Source organism: Haliotis rufescens, unplaced genomic scaffold (assembly GCF_023055435.1).
Source record: "Haliotis rufescens isolate VD_foot unplaced genomic scaffold, xgHalRufe1.0.p SCAF_24, whole genome shotgun sequence".
In the NCBI taxonomy this organism is placed as follows: Eukaryota; Metazoa; Mollusca; class Gastropoda; order Lepetellida; family Haliotidae; genus Haliotis; species Haliotis rufescens.
The window spans coordinates 8308342-8326572 of record NW_025963935.1 but is presented as its reverse complement, the minus strand read 5'-3'; the positions used below and the strand labels follow the sequence as shown (position 1 = coordinate 8326572).

General features: G+C 38.8%; 1 protein-coding gene across 1 annotated transcript; it reads right to left on the bottom strand.

The window, feature by feature from the left end:
• Positions 1-715: 715 nt before the first annotated feature.
• LOC124126745 (von Willebrand factor A domain-containing protein 2-like) lies at positions 716-17448 on the bottom strand. The gene is made up of 5 exons (XM_046490260.2): positions 17382-17448; positions 8167-8283; positions 5991-6045; positions 3610-3729; positions 716-1320 (listed from the first exon to the last, which is right to left on the bottom strand). The coding sequence occupies exons 2-5, from the start codon at positions 8173-8175 to the stop codon at positions 764-766; spliced, it is 741 nt and encodes a 246-aa protein (XP_046346216.1). The 5' UTR covers positions 8176-8283; positions 17382-17448; the 3' UTR covers positions 716-763.
• Positions 17449-18231: the final 783 nt, after the last annotated feature.

Here is an 18231-nt window from a genome sequence, read left to right as displayed (position 1 = left end):
ATGGCATTGTTGGCTGTTTTCATTTAACAGTCTGGAATGCCAGAGTTGGTTGTGCTTCACTAAACAGTCGGCAGTGCCTTTGTTCGCTGTATTTCACTAAACAGTCTGCAGTGCCACTATTAGTAGTGTTTCACTAAACAGTCAGCAATGCCACTCCTGTTGGTTTTGCTTTACTAAACAGTCAGCAATGCCAGAGTTGGTTGTGCTTTACTAAACAGCCCGCAATGCCACTGTTGACTGTGCTTCACTAAACTGTCAGCAATGGCACAGTTGATTGTGCTTAACTAAACAGTCAGCATTGCCACTCCTGTTGGTTTCGCTTTACGAAACTGCCAGCAATGCCACAGTTGGTTGTGCTTTACTAAACAGTCAGCAATGCCACTGTTTGCTGTGCTTCACTAGACAGTCAGTAATGAAATGTTTCTTCTTCAGAATAGGGGCGGTCGGGTAGCCTAGTGGTTAAAGCGTTCGTTCGTCACGCCGAAGACCCGGGTTTGATTCCCGACATGGGTACAATGTGTGAAGCCCATTTCTGGTGTCCCCCGCCGTCATATTGCTGGAATATTGCTAAAAGCGGCGTAAAACCATACTCACTCTCTCTCTCTCTCTTACATACACACACACACACACACACACACACACACACACACACACACACACACACACACACACACACACACACACACACACACACACAAAACAACAAACTCGCAGCATATGTTGACCATTTATTGGTTACGAAATAACATTTAGTGCAGCTATTTCATCCAATCTGACCACCCTTTATCCTCTCTAGGATAGCATTGACAGGGGAGCCAATCTGGAAGATGTTGGAAGGTCTCGATGCAATTAGGTGGATTGTGGAATTGGCATCTACTTCCGAGATAGCAACAACAAGTACCTCAGCTTTGGCTTTCAGATCACCAATACTGGCAGCAATGGCCTCCCGGTCCTCCCTTGTGGTGTACCCATCGGTAAACATGATGACCTTGTTGTCAGCGTCATTGCGGTCGCCGTTGAAAATTGTACTAGTTGCCAGCTTGATGGCATCGCCAATGTTCGTAGAGGGACCCTCTTCGTATGTCTGCTGTTGGAGAGCTGCCAGCACACCCGACTTGTTGTTGTTATATTCAGTGAATCTGAATACCACTCTCGCGTTTGAAGAAAACGCTATCAATGCAACGTTAACATCATCACGGCCTATGGGGAAAGAGTTTACCATACTCTCTTGGAATCGTTTCATTTCGTTAAAGTTGGGTATGCCGATGGAGCGTGAAACATCTTCTACAATCAGGATGTCTAGGTTCTGGTCATTGGAGACTGGAAAATAAACGTGCAATATGTAAAGATTGTTACAGTGTTACACATATATAGATAACATATAAAGATATATAGATGGATAGATTTGTAAATATAAGCGATTAAGGGAAGGGATGGCTGGCTCTATTGTCTGACATGATTCTTCGTGTGAGGGTGTCAATACCGCGAATTTCTTGTTTTGTCCAATAAATAACACCAAAAGAATACGAAAGGACAGGTAGAGCATAACTATTTGTGGCTTTAACTTTAAGGCGAGCATTCACTCCAGATCTTCTTTAGTCTACATTTATATTCTGACCGAAAGTTTTCCTTGATATGGGCATATTGGAGTTTATAATTATTATTGACACTAAATGTATTGAGCATCTTCCGCATATGCTGCTGATACAACTACCACTACTTCCGCTACCAAAAGAAGTCCTCAATCGAGAGTGCAATTCCTATGACTAGTGTTACTGAACTACTGTTCATAGAGGTGACAACTGTGAAAGTTGTTTTTAATTGTGATAATCAGGGCATGGTCTTCATGACAGTTTTAGAAGGGTGGAAATCAGTGTCTGCACGCCATGCCAGATTTTGAAAGGTAGTAATCAGAGAAGGTTTTTGGAGGTTGTTAATCAGTGTTTGGACGGAATAAGTGTTTGTTAAGGGTGGTAATTAGTGTGTGAACGCCATGACGGTTTGTAAAAGGTGATAATCAGGTTATGGTCCCTATGACAGCTTCAAAGGGGTGATAATCAGAATATGGTTTCCATCATTGTTCCGAATAAGACAAGTATTGGTATCGTCTCATGACGTTTCAATGGGCTGAACATCAGGGTATACGCGCAACGACAGTTCTTCATGTATGAACATCAGTGTATACCTGCCATGACAGTTCTTCATGTATGAACATCAGGGTATATCCGCCATGACAGTTCTTCATGCATGAACATCAGGGTATATCCGCCATGACAGTTCTTCATGTATGAACATCAGTGTATAGCCACCATGACAGTTCTTCATGCATGAACATCAGGGTATATCCGCCATGACAGTTCTTCATGCATGAACATCAGGGTATATCCGCCATGACAGTTCTTCATGCATGAACATCAGGGTATACCTGTCATGACAGTTCTTCATGCATGAACATTAGGGTATACCTTCCATGACAATTCTTCATGCATGAACATCAGGGTATACCTGCCATGACAGTTCTTCATGTATGAACATCAGGGTATATCCACCACCACGGTTCTTTATGTATGAACATCAGGGTATACCTGCCATGATAGTTCTTCATGTATGAAAATAAGGGTGTGGTCGTTATCAGATTTTGAATGCGTGAACATCATGGTATGGATGCCAAAACAGATTTTAGGGGGCGAAAATCAGAGTGTGGACAACATGACACTTTCGAGGGATTGAAAATCAGGTAGTGGTCGGAATAACAGGATAGTTTTGAAGGGCTCAGAACCAGGGTATTGTCCCTATGGCAGTTTCGAGTGCTTGAAAATCAAGGTTTGGACGCAAAAGCAGTTTTGGAGGGTTGAATATAAGTGCCCGGTCACTCCGAGAGTTTTGCATGGGTGAGAATAAGGATGTAGTTTAGAATGGGTGGAAGCCAAGATAGGCATGCAAAAACAGTTTTGAGGGGGTTAAGATCAGGGCGTGCACAACATAACAATTTACAGGGGTGAAAATCAGTGGATGGTATCCATAACAGTTCATGGGTGTAATTCTTGATGTGGTCTTGATGTGAACTCCATGACATTTCTTAAAGAGTAATAATCAGGGTGTGAACGCCATGACATTTCTTAAAGAGTAATAATCAGGGTGTGAACGCCATGACATTTCTTAAAGAGTAATAATCAGGGTGTGAACGCCATGCCATTTCTTAAAGCGTGATAATCAAGGTGTGAACGCAATGACAGTTTTTAAAGGGTCATAAACAGGTTGTGGTCGCTATGACAGTTTCAAGTGGGTGAAAATCAGGGTATGGTTTCATACCAGTTCCAAATGATGGAAAATAAGGCATCAATGGGCTGAAAATCAGGATATGATCGCCATGATAGTTCCAAAAGGGTGAATCTCCGGGTGTGGCTGCTATGACAGTTTCGAAGTGGTAGTTATCAGTGTGTGAACGCCATGACAGTTTTTAAATGGTGATAATCAAGCTGGAATACTGCTAAGTGCGGCGTCATATAGCAAACAAACAAAAAATCTCACACGCCATCATATAGCTGAAAAACTCTTAAAAGATGCGTTGAAGAGAGCTCATTCCATCGTGGCCATTCTGAAACCTACCTTCACACCTGGTACCATGAAAACCAAACGGACACTGACACATGAAGCTACGAAGCAGACTGATGCATGTGCCCCCATTAGTACAATGTTGAAAATTGCAGATACTGATACCGGGGGGCTCTGCAAAATAAAATATGAAGCTTAATTAGTTTCAAGAAAGTGTTTCAAAATAAAAATACAAGATTCAAAGGCAACATCTATGCAAATGCTTAAGGGTTTTTGAAGGTTACTAATCAGCATCTGAACGCCATGACAGTTTCTTTTATTGTTATAATCAAGGTGTGGTCGCCATGCTAATTTTTAAAGGGAGATAATCAGGATGTGGTCGCCATGTCAGTTTTTAAATGGTAATCAGTGTGTAAACGACATGACAGTTTGGAAAGGGTGATAAGCAGGTGTGGTCGCCAAGCCAGTTTTTGAAGATGGTAATGAGTGTCTGAACGCCATGATAGTTGTTAAAGGCTGGTAATCAGTGTGTAAAGACATGCCCGTTTGTACAGGGTGATAATCAGGTTGCGGTGGCCATAAAACTTCCAAATGAGGGACAATCAGGGTATGGTCGCTTTGAATGTTGCGAATTGGTGGAAATCATGGTTAGGTCGTTATGAATGTGTCAAATAGGTGCAAATCAAGATATGTTTTTTGAGGGGGTAAGATTCATGGTGTGATCGCTGTGAAAGTTTAGAATGGGTGTAAACCAAGGTATGGACGCCAAAACAGTAATGAGGGGGTCAAAGTCAGAAAGTCGACAACATGACAGTTTCTCAGGAGTGAATATCAGGATGCGGTCATAATGACAATTTCAAAGGTTTCAAAATTCTGAATGCGGTTACCATGACAGTTTTGAAGGGGTCAGAATCAGCGTATTGTCTCTGTGACATTTTCGAAAAGGTGAAAATCTGGGTATGGACAACAAAACAGTTTTGAGGGGAATTTCGAAGAGGTGAACATCAGGGTGTGTTTGACATGACAGTTTCAAAGGGGTGAACATCAGTGTGTGGCTACCATCACCGTTTCTATGGGGAACAAATCAGGTATTAGCGGGTCGGGCGTTGTCGACATGTCCTATTCACAGGCGAATCAAGATACTGTATGTACGTCTACAACTATGATACACAAACTGTACAATTGTCGAACCGATCTTGTGAACTTCAGGTGCTGGTTGGTTTCATGGACTCAGTGGATGCAGTGGGTGTTTGCTGCTAAAAAGGGTTTCAAGTATATTCAAGTCATGAAAAATGTTATTTCTATGTGCAACCAGACAACTTTGATATTTCTCTTAGTAAAAAATCTCCTTAAAATAGTACATGACCATTGGTCTGAAACGCGGTGGGTGAGATAGTCATTTTATGAAGTACCAAGTGAGTTCAAGATAAATATCGTTGCCAGTCGCCATACTGGAAAATACAAAACATCATCCATCGTAATCACAATCTCATTAAAATCAGATCTTAGTTCTCGCTATCGCTTATAAAAAAAAAGAGGACATCCCATTACCGGTCGTGTCAGAACGACCTTTCATCCGACCAATATAAAGCGTCGATTACCAGATCATGAAAGTGACAGTCGGAATGTATTTTGTAATCATGCAACCTCGAAAACGTTACCAAAGTATTCCGAACGGCAGTTACGGCCCGTACGACTGATTCAGTCAAAATGATCGTCTATCTCACGCTTCCGTGGGATAAACATTTGAATGGCGGAGGCGTTGCACAGAACGTAGGAAGCACTGCCATACAATCTCAACCATATATCAGACATTCCAAAATGTTCGTTTGTTCAGTTCAACATTAAATCGAGAACTGTTTCGATATATTTTCAAGCGTAGACGGACATGGAAGTCGCCAGTTTGAAATGAGTGACGTAAAGCTTGAAAAAGCTGCTTTCTAATTGGCTGATGTCAATTTCTTGTTAGTCATTTTAGTCGTCGGTCAAAGTTCGCAAAAGGTCGTTCTGACGTGACCCGTATTGTGATGTCCTCAGAAATTTGTTTAGCGGCAGCAAGAACTTGGATCTGATTTTGATGAATTTGCAATCACAATCTTCTTCTCCTCAGAAACCACGTGATCAATGTAGCTAAAGCTTCACACTTTCCTTCCCACCAATGATGACACCTGAATTTGTCAAGAGGTTTGGATCCGATTGTTTTCGATATGGGGATATTACAGTAGGTCTATAATACCATTCATTTATCATAATAATGCGGATCTTTGATCACTTCTGGTTCAATATCTGGACGCCAATGTTTCGCACTTAACTTAATTTGAAGAGCTAATGATTTAGTTCAAACTTGTTGTTGTTAGTTATTCCATAGAATAACACGTAAAGCGTCAATAGGGCAAGAGATATGCGATACATGTGAGCGACAGTAACCAACTTACGCTTTTGGCAGCACGATTGACAAATCAGCAGGAGAAGCAGCAGTATTATCGGATCCTTGAAGAATCAACATTTGAAACAATTGAAAGTCTGATTCAAAATTAAAGCAATTACATTTTATAAAAAATCGAGGCAGGCAAACCGGTGGTTGACATAAGTGGTGAGATTTGTTTTCTGTCAATTCTCAGCAGCAGTATCACATGAAAATACGAGCCAAAACGATATATAATACATTAACTGCGGGGCAAAAGAAAGTTTGTTTTTTATGTAATTGAAATTTTGTAAAAGGTAATCTGTGGCTGAGTAATTTTGTGTAAAAATGATTTAAAGATACGAAATGAATTTGCAACCATTTGACCACTGCCATGTTTGAAATGTTGTACATTTCAGCGGAAAATCGTAATACATTTATTAAATACTCATCGTCATTGGTTTTTTAAAAGTTATATATGAAGTAATGCATGGTAATACAACCATCTCCAAGTATTCTTTCAGCGCTGATAACGTGTCAGTTCAGTTCTTTTTTTTTTTGTATACTCAACAACAAAAGTTCCCCTGACACCAATATTTTAGTATATTTTTCAAACAAGTAAAGTTTGGTTTTCCATATTGTAGTACATGTATGGAATCAAGTCACAAAAACGCAACTGCTACAGAAAAGCAAGCATTCCATGCAAAAAAAAGTTGACTTTTATACAAGCCCCATGCATATAACTACCCAAAATGGGTATAAAAACATGTGCGTTAACGGGATTCTATATGCATTGTTTAGCATCGTGCTGACAACAGCCACTCAGAAAAACAACAAAATTACGCAATTATTCAACATTACGAAATGCCATGCCTGTCCGAAAATGAGTGTCTGCGAGCCATTGGTATGCTTGAAGCAGGATCTTGATGTTGCAAGACAATTTAACGTCCACAGAAGCACCATTTGGTGTTTATGGCAACATTGGCAACAGACGAATGCAGTCAGAGACCATCCTCGCGAGATCGGAGTGGCAGGCCACGCGTAACCAATAATCGACAAGACAACTGGATTCGAACAACACATTACGATATCGATTTCAGCCAGCAACAGTGACTGCAAGAAGCATCCATGGCCTTTGACGAATATCTTCACAAACCGTACGTCGTCGCCTCAGATGTGCAGTGATTGTCGCCAGAAGACCCGCCAGACGTCCCATTAGGACAGGAAATCACCGCCAAGCACGTCTACAGTGGTGCAGACAGCGTCTACGCTGGACGGCCATGCAGTGGGGACAAGTTCTATTAACTGACGAGTCTCGTTCTCACCTCAGCCACAGCAATGGACGGATTCGAGTGTACCGACGTCGAAGTGAACGTTACGTCAATCATTGTGTCATGGAAGAAGATCGGTTCGGGAGCAGCAGCGTTATGGTATGGGGTGGGATAACAGCAAGACAGAGGACCCGTTTGATATTGGTTGAGGGAAATCTCAATGACTGCGACGAGATTATCGGCCCTGTTGTTTTACCGTTTTCGCGTCGTCATGGCCCAGTTTCATGTTTCAACATAACAACGCCCGGCCTCATATTGCTTGACTTGTTCAGGATTATCTTCAACAAAACAACGTGAATGTCATCCCCTAGCCGGCTCGCTTCCCTGATCTTTCACCAATCGAGCACATGTGGGATGAGAAGGATCGGCGCCTTCGACGTCAACCACGTGTTTCACAGACACTCCAGGAACTTCGAAACATGCTCCAGCAGATATGGACAGATATCCCACAGGACTTTCTGTAACACCTTGTCCATTCCATGTGACGAAGATGTGTTGCTTGCATCGCAACCAGAGGTGGACACACACGCTATTGATTTGTAAATTGACATTTTGGCATGTTCATGGCAAGTCAGCATGGCAAATTAAACCATTTGAACACTTTCAGGAGTCCTTTATCTGTTGCAAACCGCAATTGTTTCAGATTTGGTAAAAAACATATCTGTGCATTAAATCTTATTCAATTATCACAGGATCTTTTGTCGTTCAGTATATATATTCACCTCCTTTCCACTGTTATCCCTTCTCAGCTGTAGTAGCTTATACTCATCCCCTTTCCAGCTCTTGGCTTAAATACCCGCACATAGCGTAGGTTCCCCTGCAGAATGTGATTTAGTTAGCCTTATCTATAACTTTATAACACAGAAAACAACTTACCTTCTGCATTGTCAAGAGTTGTACCCAGTGTGGTGCTGCTGCAAGTGACGGAATGGTTTTATATGCTGGAGTTGATGTGTAACATGTGTAGCCACTGAAATAGCTTGGCTGGTCCCACTGCAAACACGAAAACGTCGTTATTTTCCGTATATGGTCATTGGGAAATAACGTTTTTTGGACGCTTTCACAACATTGGTTTTCTGTCCAAAAAAAGTCGTTATTTGTCATGGAAAATTACTGCGAATGAACGATTTTTATCAAGCTCCTCCCTCTTCAGCGTAAACCAGCGTATACCGGTATTGCTCGTTATCGGCCTTCATTGGTCAGCTCTCGCGTGTTGTTACAGGCCGGGTTTTTTAATACCTTACTCGACGTTTCCATTCTGTGCATTTCTGATTTCGTCGATTGTTTACAGCACGTAATTGATGTTACGTCGCAGCTGCTGGAAGCTGTACGTGCATTAATTAACGTAACCAGGATCGACAGTTTTAGCACAATGGATTTGCTGTTATGCCAGTCGATACTTTTTAAGTTGATTTAATGGCATTACATAGAACTTCTAAAAATCAATAAAACAATATATATAAAATCCAAAACATTTCTCATGCAAAATATCAACGAAACTCTTTAGGTCATTAGTTTTTTCGAATTACAATATCATAAGCATTGGTAATAATCACCACATGTGTTAATCTTATCAATGTCAGTACCCGAACTTTTAGTCCACACAATAACTGTGTGTTTTCGCAAACGGTCGAGACGGATGCGCAAACGATTTACATACAGCTATATTTGTTGGAACGGTTCGCCTTAACGGTGACAGGATAATGGCGTTCACAAGTTCAAAGATATATATGCTCACAACCAGTTTGTCCTAGTACAATACTATTTTACTGAACTTCCGCCCCGCCCTTATAGAAATGATATTGTCCTCGATGAAGCAAGTCTAGATTTTTCAAAAGTCTGAATCTCCCATCTCACTGGGGCTCCTTTCCAATCTAAATTCAGTTGTTTGTTTCCATCTCAAATGTATTTCAGTTTCTAAGTGTTAATCTAGCTCACAACCTGAGTAGAAAGCAAATATTGATCTGACTGCGGCCTTTTAAACAGTGTACAGATAAAAGTCCCGAGTTCTGTCAGAAGCTATTCGTAAGATTGATCGCTTATATACAATATTTTCAATAGTCAGAAACGCGCTACTCTTCAGCCGCAATTGATTTTGTGAATATGTTAAAACCCAACACATCTGCAAACTGTTACTGTTTGGACATGGTTTAATCAGCGAAATAAGTATGACTATGGAACATTTTGCTTTCATATCATCCCAAGATAGCTACAGATTACATAAAACTGTAGTTATTATGTCACCATCCTTAAATATACATTTGTTCATCCAAGACAATTAAGATTAACATTCCATTCACCATACAATTAAGCGTTTTTTAGGTCACAGTCAGACAAAGACCAACGCTGTCCAATTTGATGACATTTTCGCCCTCCTATGAATATTCCTGTCGCCGAAAAGACCCCGTGTTCCTGGGAATATCGTTGATTCGTTGAAAATCATATCACGTACCCAAATAGCTGGATAAGAAACGCTACTGATAGCCTCTAGTCAACCCCTAAGTGTTATTGCCTTAATGTTTATCCAACTTGGCAGGGAATAGTTGCAGTGGCAAACGGCAGCATTGTCTGAAATCGTGTGTTATTTGCCAATTTTAGGCCGCTATATCTATTTATTACCCAATAAAGTCATAAGTGAGAGGGTTGAGAAGGAACTCTGCTAACTTTACAACACTTTTGTGGTAAAACATTATTGATATTCTTATTTAATAACGAATTATAAGACTCTGAATATTAATGTTTATGCAACCTAATTTAGGGCTCTAAAAACTCATAGATATATTTATTCTTAAAAGTTGAGAAATGTAAGACATTTAATACCATTATGCACGAGCATGCATTTTTCTTTATGAAGCAAATTTAGTTAAATAATGTGTTATTGATATTCCAAAGGTAATTTAGCATAAAATATAAGGAAATCAACTGGTATTTCCCACTTGAAACAAACTGTATTTTCTCGAGTATAGTGCGCAGGTTTTCTACACAAATATACAGTTGTACAATACACGCCACTGTGAGTTTTTTAAAGTTTTTTTTCCAAACGGAAAGGCATTCCCGAGTGCACGTAACACCTGAAATACCATGTCAACAAATCTATACTAAAGTACGCAACATAATCCTCAGCTGATATAACACTATCTGGTTTTGAAATGTCTCTTTTTTATGTCTAATCTATTTTATCAGTTTTATTAAAAATTACATTCAATATTGTTTGACTTTAATTTTGGCGAAATATATACTCAACAACAAAAGTTCCTCTGACACCAATATTTTAGTGTATTTTTCAAACAAGTAAAGTTTAGTTTTCAATGTTGTAGTACATGTAGGGAAAAAACGCAACTGCTACAGAAAAGCATGAATTCCATGCAAAAGTTAACTTTTATGGAAGCCCCATGCATTTGACTACCCAACAATGGGTATAAAAACATGTGCGTTAACGGGATTCCACATGCATATGCAACAAAATTACGCAATTATTTAACATTACGAAATGCCACGCCTGTCCGAAAATTAGCGTCTGTGAGCCATTGGTATGCTTGAAGCAGGATCGAGTCAACGTGATGTTGCAAGACAATGTAACGATCCACAGAAACACCATTTTGTGTGTATGGCAACGTTTGCAACAGACGAATGCAGTCAGAGACCATCCTCGGAGTGGCAGGCTACGCGTAACCAATAATCAACAAGGCAACTGGATTCGAACAACACACCTACGAAATCGATTTCAGCCAGCAACAGTGACGCAAGAAGCATCCATGGCCTTCAACGAATATTTTCACACACCGTACGTCGTCGCCTCAGATGTGCAGAGATTGTCGCCAGAAGACCTGCCAGACGTCCCATTTTGACATGAAATCACCGTCAAGCATGACTACATTTGTGCAGACAGCGTCTACGAAGCTGGACGGCCATGCAGTGGGGACAAGATCTATTCACTGAAGAGTCCCGTTTTCACCTCAGCCACAGCGATCGACGGATTCGAATGTATTGACGTCGAGGTGAACATTTCGCCAATCATTGTGTCATGGAAAAAGGTCAGTTCGGGGGCGGCAGCGTTATGGTATGGGATGGGATTACAGCAAGACAGAGGACCCGTTTGATAGTGGCTACCGCGACGATATCATCGGCCCTGTTGTTTTACCGTTTTTGCGTCGTCATGGCCCAGGCATTACCTTTCAACATGACAACGCCCGGCCTCATATTGCTTGACTTGTTCAGGATTATCTTAAAAAAAACAACGTGAATGTCATCCCCTAGCCGGCTCGCTTCCCTGATCTCTCACCAATCGAGCACATGTGGGATGAGATGGATCGGCGCCTTCGACGTCAACCACGTGTTTCACAGACACTCCAGGAACTTCGAAACATGCTCCAGCAGATATGGACAGATATCCCACAGGACTTTGTGTGAAGCCTTGTCCATTGCATGAGACGAAGATGTGTTGCTTGCATCGCAACCAGAGGTGGAAACACGCGCTTTTGATTTGTAAATTGACATTTTGGCATGTTCATGTGTTTTTTTAATGAAATCACGCATTTTCTGAAGTCAGTAAGGCAAATTAAACTATTTGAACATGTACAGGAGTCTTTTATCTGTTGCAAACCGAAATTGTTTCAGATTTGGTAAAAAACATACCTTTGCATTAAATTTTATTCAATGTGACAGGAACTTTTGTTGTTCAGTATGTATGTGAACTGATCGGCACGGCTATTGACGCCATGAAACGGACCTTAGTTGACAGAGAATGAATACGCATTTCATAAATGCCATACTTGGACTTGTCAAAAGTAATATTTATTGTAGCATGACAATTACATGTCAACGTAATGTTTTCGTAATCGGATATTTAGGTCCATGAAAAATAATAATATGCTTTCCCTCCTCCAATGATCTTCCCTTTTAAGATAAATGATCTTTATGTTATAACTATCAATCACACACACACACACACAGACACACACACACACACAGACACACACACACACACAGACACACACACACACAGACACACACACACACACACACACACACACACACACACACACACACACACACACACACACACACACACATGCGCGCGCACACACACAAATCCTTGAGTATTTATAAATGGAGTCTCGAAATTCGGTGGAGTAAGGGCTTACAATTGCAAACGGATCTCTCTTATCTGTCTGTGCCACCATCTTAACTGCCCTCAGCACCCTTGCCAAGCCTGTCCTCACACTGAACCCTATGTAGCAAGTAGAAAATGTACACAAACATCTACAGGGCGAAGGGTATAAGTCATGGACAGGACTTGGTATAACGGATAGTAATCAACATTGATATACACCATGTGATACAAGTATTGCTATTATTAAGGTCGGGAGAGGAGATGCAGATTTTCTTTGCATGAACATTTAGTAAATGAAAATGATCATTTGTTGATCTAGTAGAATTTTAGTGATATTTGGTGTATACCGAAGGCGTGTTGTGATATTAGTTTCATTTTCAGCTCTTTGCCAATTTTAGGTCGCTATCTCTATCTCTATTAATTACGCAATAAAGTCTTAAGTCCTTAGCAAAACTCTGCTAACTTTACAACACGAATGGGATAAAACAGTCTTGATATTCTTATTTAATAACGAACAATTAAGTCTCTGAATATTTATGTTTATGCAACCTAATTTGGCACTTTTTCATCACAACCCCAAGTTAGGCCTCGAAAAACTAATACATATTTGAGAAATCTAAGATTTTAATACCAATATGCACGCGCATGCATTTTTCTTCATGAAGCAAATTTAGTTAAATAATGTGTATTGATAATTTAGCATAAAATATACGGAAATCAACTAGTATTTCACACTTGAAAGATTCTATATTTTATCGAGTATAGTGCGCGGGTTTTCTACACAAATATATAGCTGTGTATTGGAGGAGACTATAATACAAGCCACAATGAGTTTTAATAAAAAAAAATTAAACACAAAGACATTCCCGTGTGCACACAACACCTGAAACACCATGACAACAAATCTTCACAAAAATACGCAATATAGTCCTCACAATGAGCCTGATGTGGCAAGAAGAAGATGTACACAAACACCCACAGGGCTAAGGGTACAAGTCATGGACAGGACTTAGTATAACGGATAGTTGTCAACATTGATATACACCATGTAATACAAATATTGCTATTATTAAGGTATAGTGAGGAGATGCAGTTTAACTTTGCATTAACATTTTCTAAATGAAATAGGAGATCATTTTCGCATAAGGCGCTTGTGAAATTTGTGGTATTTTAAGTGATATTGGTTGTATCGCGAAGGCGGGTGGTGATATTAGTACATCCTCAGATCTTTGTAGAGAGGGCATGTCAGCAGAAAGTGTTCCTCATCTAACAACGAGCAAGAAGAGTCACTCCTTTCAATCCAGTCACACTGTCACTGATAATTTGTAGACTTGCTGTGGCTCTAAACATGGTCGATATTTTGAAACATTATTTGATAGAATAAATTCTTTCTTTGTTACGGATAAATGAATTCTTGATATATAATAAGGAATAAAGAGTAAAAAGGCGCCCTATATATTGTTCTTTGTTGATTGTATTTTGTAAAACGATTGCATCACGATTATAGTGTTAATTGCTGTTCCGTTTTCTGCACCATCATTTCTTTCATCTCATAAAAAAATGTTTAAAAAATGGCAACTTATAATTAACCAAGGAAATAATACTAAACCGACCAACGTGAATATATCTCTCAGCCATTATTATCGTAAACATGTGTCTACTTTTAAGTGTATGTACTTATACTATTCATCATACTTATTTAGGAATGACTCATAATCGTACCATATGTGTACTGTATACATATATATGCAGCACAACGGAACTTTGATTCTATAGAATTACTGTGCAACGGTTCGTCCCTTGTTTTCAGACCTTCCATTCAGACAAATAAATCAGATGTGAATTTACCAAAGTCTCACCGGTTATAAACATTTGATACAAACTGACTTCCTACCTATTCAGTATGTACGTATGATTTCATCCCGTATGTGTGCATGGTGTGTATGATTAATTGGACATATGTATGTTTATAACATATGTGTGTGTGTGTGTGTGTGTGTGTGTGTGTGTGTGTGTGTGTGTGTGTGTGTGTGTGTGTGTGTGTGTGTGTGTGTGTGAATGTAAATGCAAACGTTAGTTTAAATGTAATCCATAATATAATCCTCTCTTTTATGATACTTTATAATTTAATACTCTATAACAAGATGAAGGGCAGAGTGAGATGTACCCGCCGATGTAGCAGGCTCAAATCAATCCCTTAAAAATTAACTCTGGGGTGATTTAGGCACAGGTTTAGTTCACTCCTTTCTACAAGGCCCATAGCTCTCAATCCAGGCTCAGATAACTCCGCGTATTCGTGTAAGATTCAGATGTGACATCAATCGCTCGTTACAATTCTGAAAATTTGTTTTACACTAAAAAGTGTCAGATTTCTCAAATAAATAAAACTCCCTTTGATTCAACCTTAATCTTTTGTCTAATAATAATAATAATAATCATACGAGGGTTATGTCAAAATTCGACACATGAAAATAATAAGAAGCGTCGATACAACTGGGTACACACACACATAAAATACATTTTAGAGTGAGTGAGTATAGCTTTAGCTGTACAGATAAGAAGCGACTTGTAGTATGATAATAGTTTCCCAAATGTGTTGATCCCGATTGTGAGTAAATTCAGTTTCAGTCCAAAATTAAATGATATCATATCTGTTTCGTCTTGCGTTTCGAAATCAACATATTTTTTAACGTTAAGTGAGTCAATGAGAGAAGAGAAAAACGTATTTCTTTCTGATATAAGTATTTAACAATGATAAATAATGTGGTTGTCATAGTCGAACATATGCCTATTTCAGTGCTTGCATTATTTCGAAAGTTTACAGCGTGATGAGACTTTCACACAAAGTTGTTAGGCAGGTCAGTATTCCAGGTACAGAAAAACAATTGCCAAAGTACAAAGTATGTAAATTTCGTATGAATTATTTTAGAACGAGACATGCCAGAGATTTGTTATTGCATTTCTGAGCCATAATTGTTCTTCGTATATGCAAATAGTATCATTACAAATATTTCTCCATTTATATTTTGGAGGGAAAGTACTGTGTGGAACTTATGTACAAAGGTAGCTCCCCGAATTGTATTTATCAAGTGTTGGTTTAAGTTCTTTACAGATTGTCTTTGTTGTGACAGTGCTGGTAATGGTCGGACACAAAACAAAACAAGATTTGCAAAGTTTTTACAGTAAAGGTTGCTTGAACGACCAAGAAATAAAGGTTTGCATTTATCAATACATGCAGTAATTGTCCAAAGACCAAGGTTCGCAAAAGTGGATTCTGAAGCGGATCTTTTTATCAATATCCTTTACAGTGCGTGCAAAATATCTTTCTGTGCCTTCAAATAGATCGGTATGTTGTCCCATGATGTCAAGGGTAATTCACATGCATAAATGATGGTTTTGTGTATTATTCTGAGCCATATTTTCACGCTTGAAATTGGATTAAGATGATAACTATTTAATCTAAAAGATATTAGGGAGTTAATATTTTGCTCTGCTTTATGACTGTCCTTTTCAATTCTTGTTTTACAAGAAAGATTATACGTTAAGAGTAATCCACCATATACCATAGAATCAAGAATCAGTTGTAGTAGCGTGTGCATCACTAAGTTTACAGTGAAAATTACGCCCCTTGCGTTTCGCTTTGTTGAACACAATTATCGCATTTATACTAGGTGATAACCTTGGGGCATATGTATGTACAATATCAAAGGATCTTTGAAAGCCCGTTGGTGGTATGTTAACAAGTGAAGTATCGTCAACAAGCAAGATTTTTGGAATACCCTTACCATATGCACGAATGCCACATTGTGCTTGTCTAAGGACTGTTATGAGATCATTTATTAAAACAAACAAAAAAACATCCAAAGATTACTCTGCCTTAGCCAACACCTTGTTGAACCATATATGTCTGTTTGTTCACCTTCGTAGGAAATAGAAGCACAACTATTTACTAAACAATGATCCAGCAATTCCCATGCATTACCTCTAATGCACAGTTCATGTGGGTTGAAAAAGTCTTCTTCGCGCAATATTCTTTCAAATGCTTTTTCATTATTTAAAAAAATACAGCTTAAACTGCAAGGTGTCTTTGTATGTTGTACTGAATGCCTTCGGTCAAACTAAACACTGACTAGTTCCATGTCCTATCTAAACCAATCTGTAAAATATCAGGGACAGACTTGGTTAAACCTACACAGTATTTCTTCTATACTTTTGAACATTTTAGTACAGACATGATGTTAGAGTAATGCCTCTATACTTTCGGGAATCAAATTTCTCATTCTTCCCCTTATATATTGCTGTAACCATGCCAAGTCTATAGTCATAAGGTAAAAATTATATTTGTTTCATATGCTTAAAAACTATTCATAACGAATAAATAAGATGTTCTCCTGACGTTCTACATAACGAATCAATAATATATTCATTTGTAATCGTATCCAGACCTGGAGGTTGACTGCTGCTTAGGTATTTGACGGTCCCTCTTATCTCTTAAGATGTTCCTTATGTAGTGATTAGCAGGGTTTTTAGTGTCCGTTGATATATTTCCGAAATGTGCATTTTAAGATAACAAAATAATAATGGCATGTATATTTTTTAGCTAATGGTGTGTGCACGTGTACAAACTGCAAAAAACTAAAAAAGATCTTCAGCACCTTATATTGCATATTGTTTTGAAATATTTTACCTGATGAACACATTCATTATTTACATATCATACTCAATTCCACATAGTATTGCACATAACATGTATCTATGTTACATGTATATGACGGGTACATGGAGCATTTAAAACCCATTCGCGTCTGGCTCTCAAGGCATGTATAATGGTAAAATGGTAACTTTTGTTTGTTAAGCATCTGTGTGTGTCAAAATACGTGTTATTTTAAAGTGAAATATAAATATTTAGTTGTCTGTTCAGGTAACTAATTTTAACTATTATTTTCTGAATTAACTGTTATATAAAACATTAGCTTACCTCTAGCTGAAATGTGTGATCCTGGGTTTCAAACTGCCATGTCAAAGAAACCCAGCCATTACAGGCATACACATATTATTTTGTGCTTTGTGACACCAGATGTTGTAATCGACTAATTCTCCTGTCGAAAACAACTATTGTTGTAGAAAGATGAAACCCCAATGCTAGAGAATAACTGTTTCGATTTTCAAACGAAACAGATTCCATTTGGCGTACGAGGTATTCAAATTATATAAATGGATTGCTTAAATTCAATGATGATGCCAGGTGTTCGCACAAAGGGTAAGTCTTTGCCGCAGAAGATGTTCTGACGCAAGCTCTTAGAATTCTTGATTGCAAGCTGGGGCGTTGTCAATATATCATGTGTAAATTGTGTGGACATGTAGAACGCATTTACAGAGAGTATTGCACGGTTTCCTCACACAAAGTCAATTGAATTGGGGATTTTAATGCCCGGACATATAATCCACGCGAGTACGAAATTCTTGATGAATACATAATTGAAGTATTTCATTTGGATATTGATGAAATGAGATCAGAACTTAACCCTGAATCTGTGTTCCATGAACTTGGGTTTCGTTGCACAAGAACAGGACAAAACAAGAATAAATTACTTTGGCTATAAATTTATTAAAATCTGTTAAAAAATAAATAGAGGTTATCACGCGAGTGTGTTATGGGATGGTAAATATCCTGCATTAGGAATAAACATTGTATTTAGCAAACCTTGGCTCGCTAAATACATAGTGTTTATTCCTAATACAGGATATTTACCATCCCCAAACACACAAGCGTAATAACCGCTTTATCATATAATGTCTTTCCTTAATTCTGTGTTTCAAAATCGCTT

Bases quoted from the DNA above. Each gene is read 5' to 3' on its own strand.
- LOC124126745 (XM_046490260.2), bottom strand. The intron at 3,730-5,990 runs GTAAGTTGGTTA...TTTATTTTGCAG, and splicing joins TCAATCGTGCTGCCAAAAGC to AGCCCCCCGGTATCAGTATC. The intron at 1,321-3,609 runs GTAGGTTTCAGA...TTTATTTTCCAG, and splicing joins TCATGGTACCAGGTGTGAAG to TCTCCAATGACCAGAACCTA.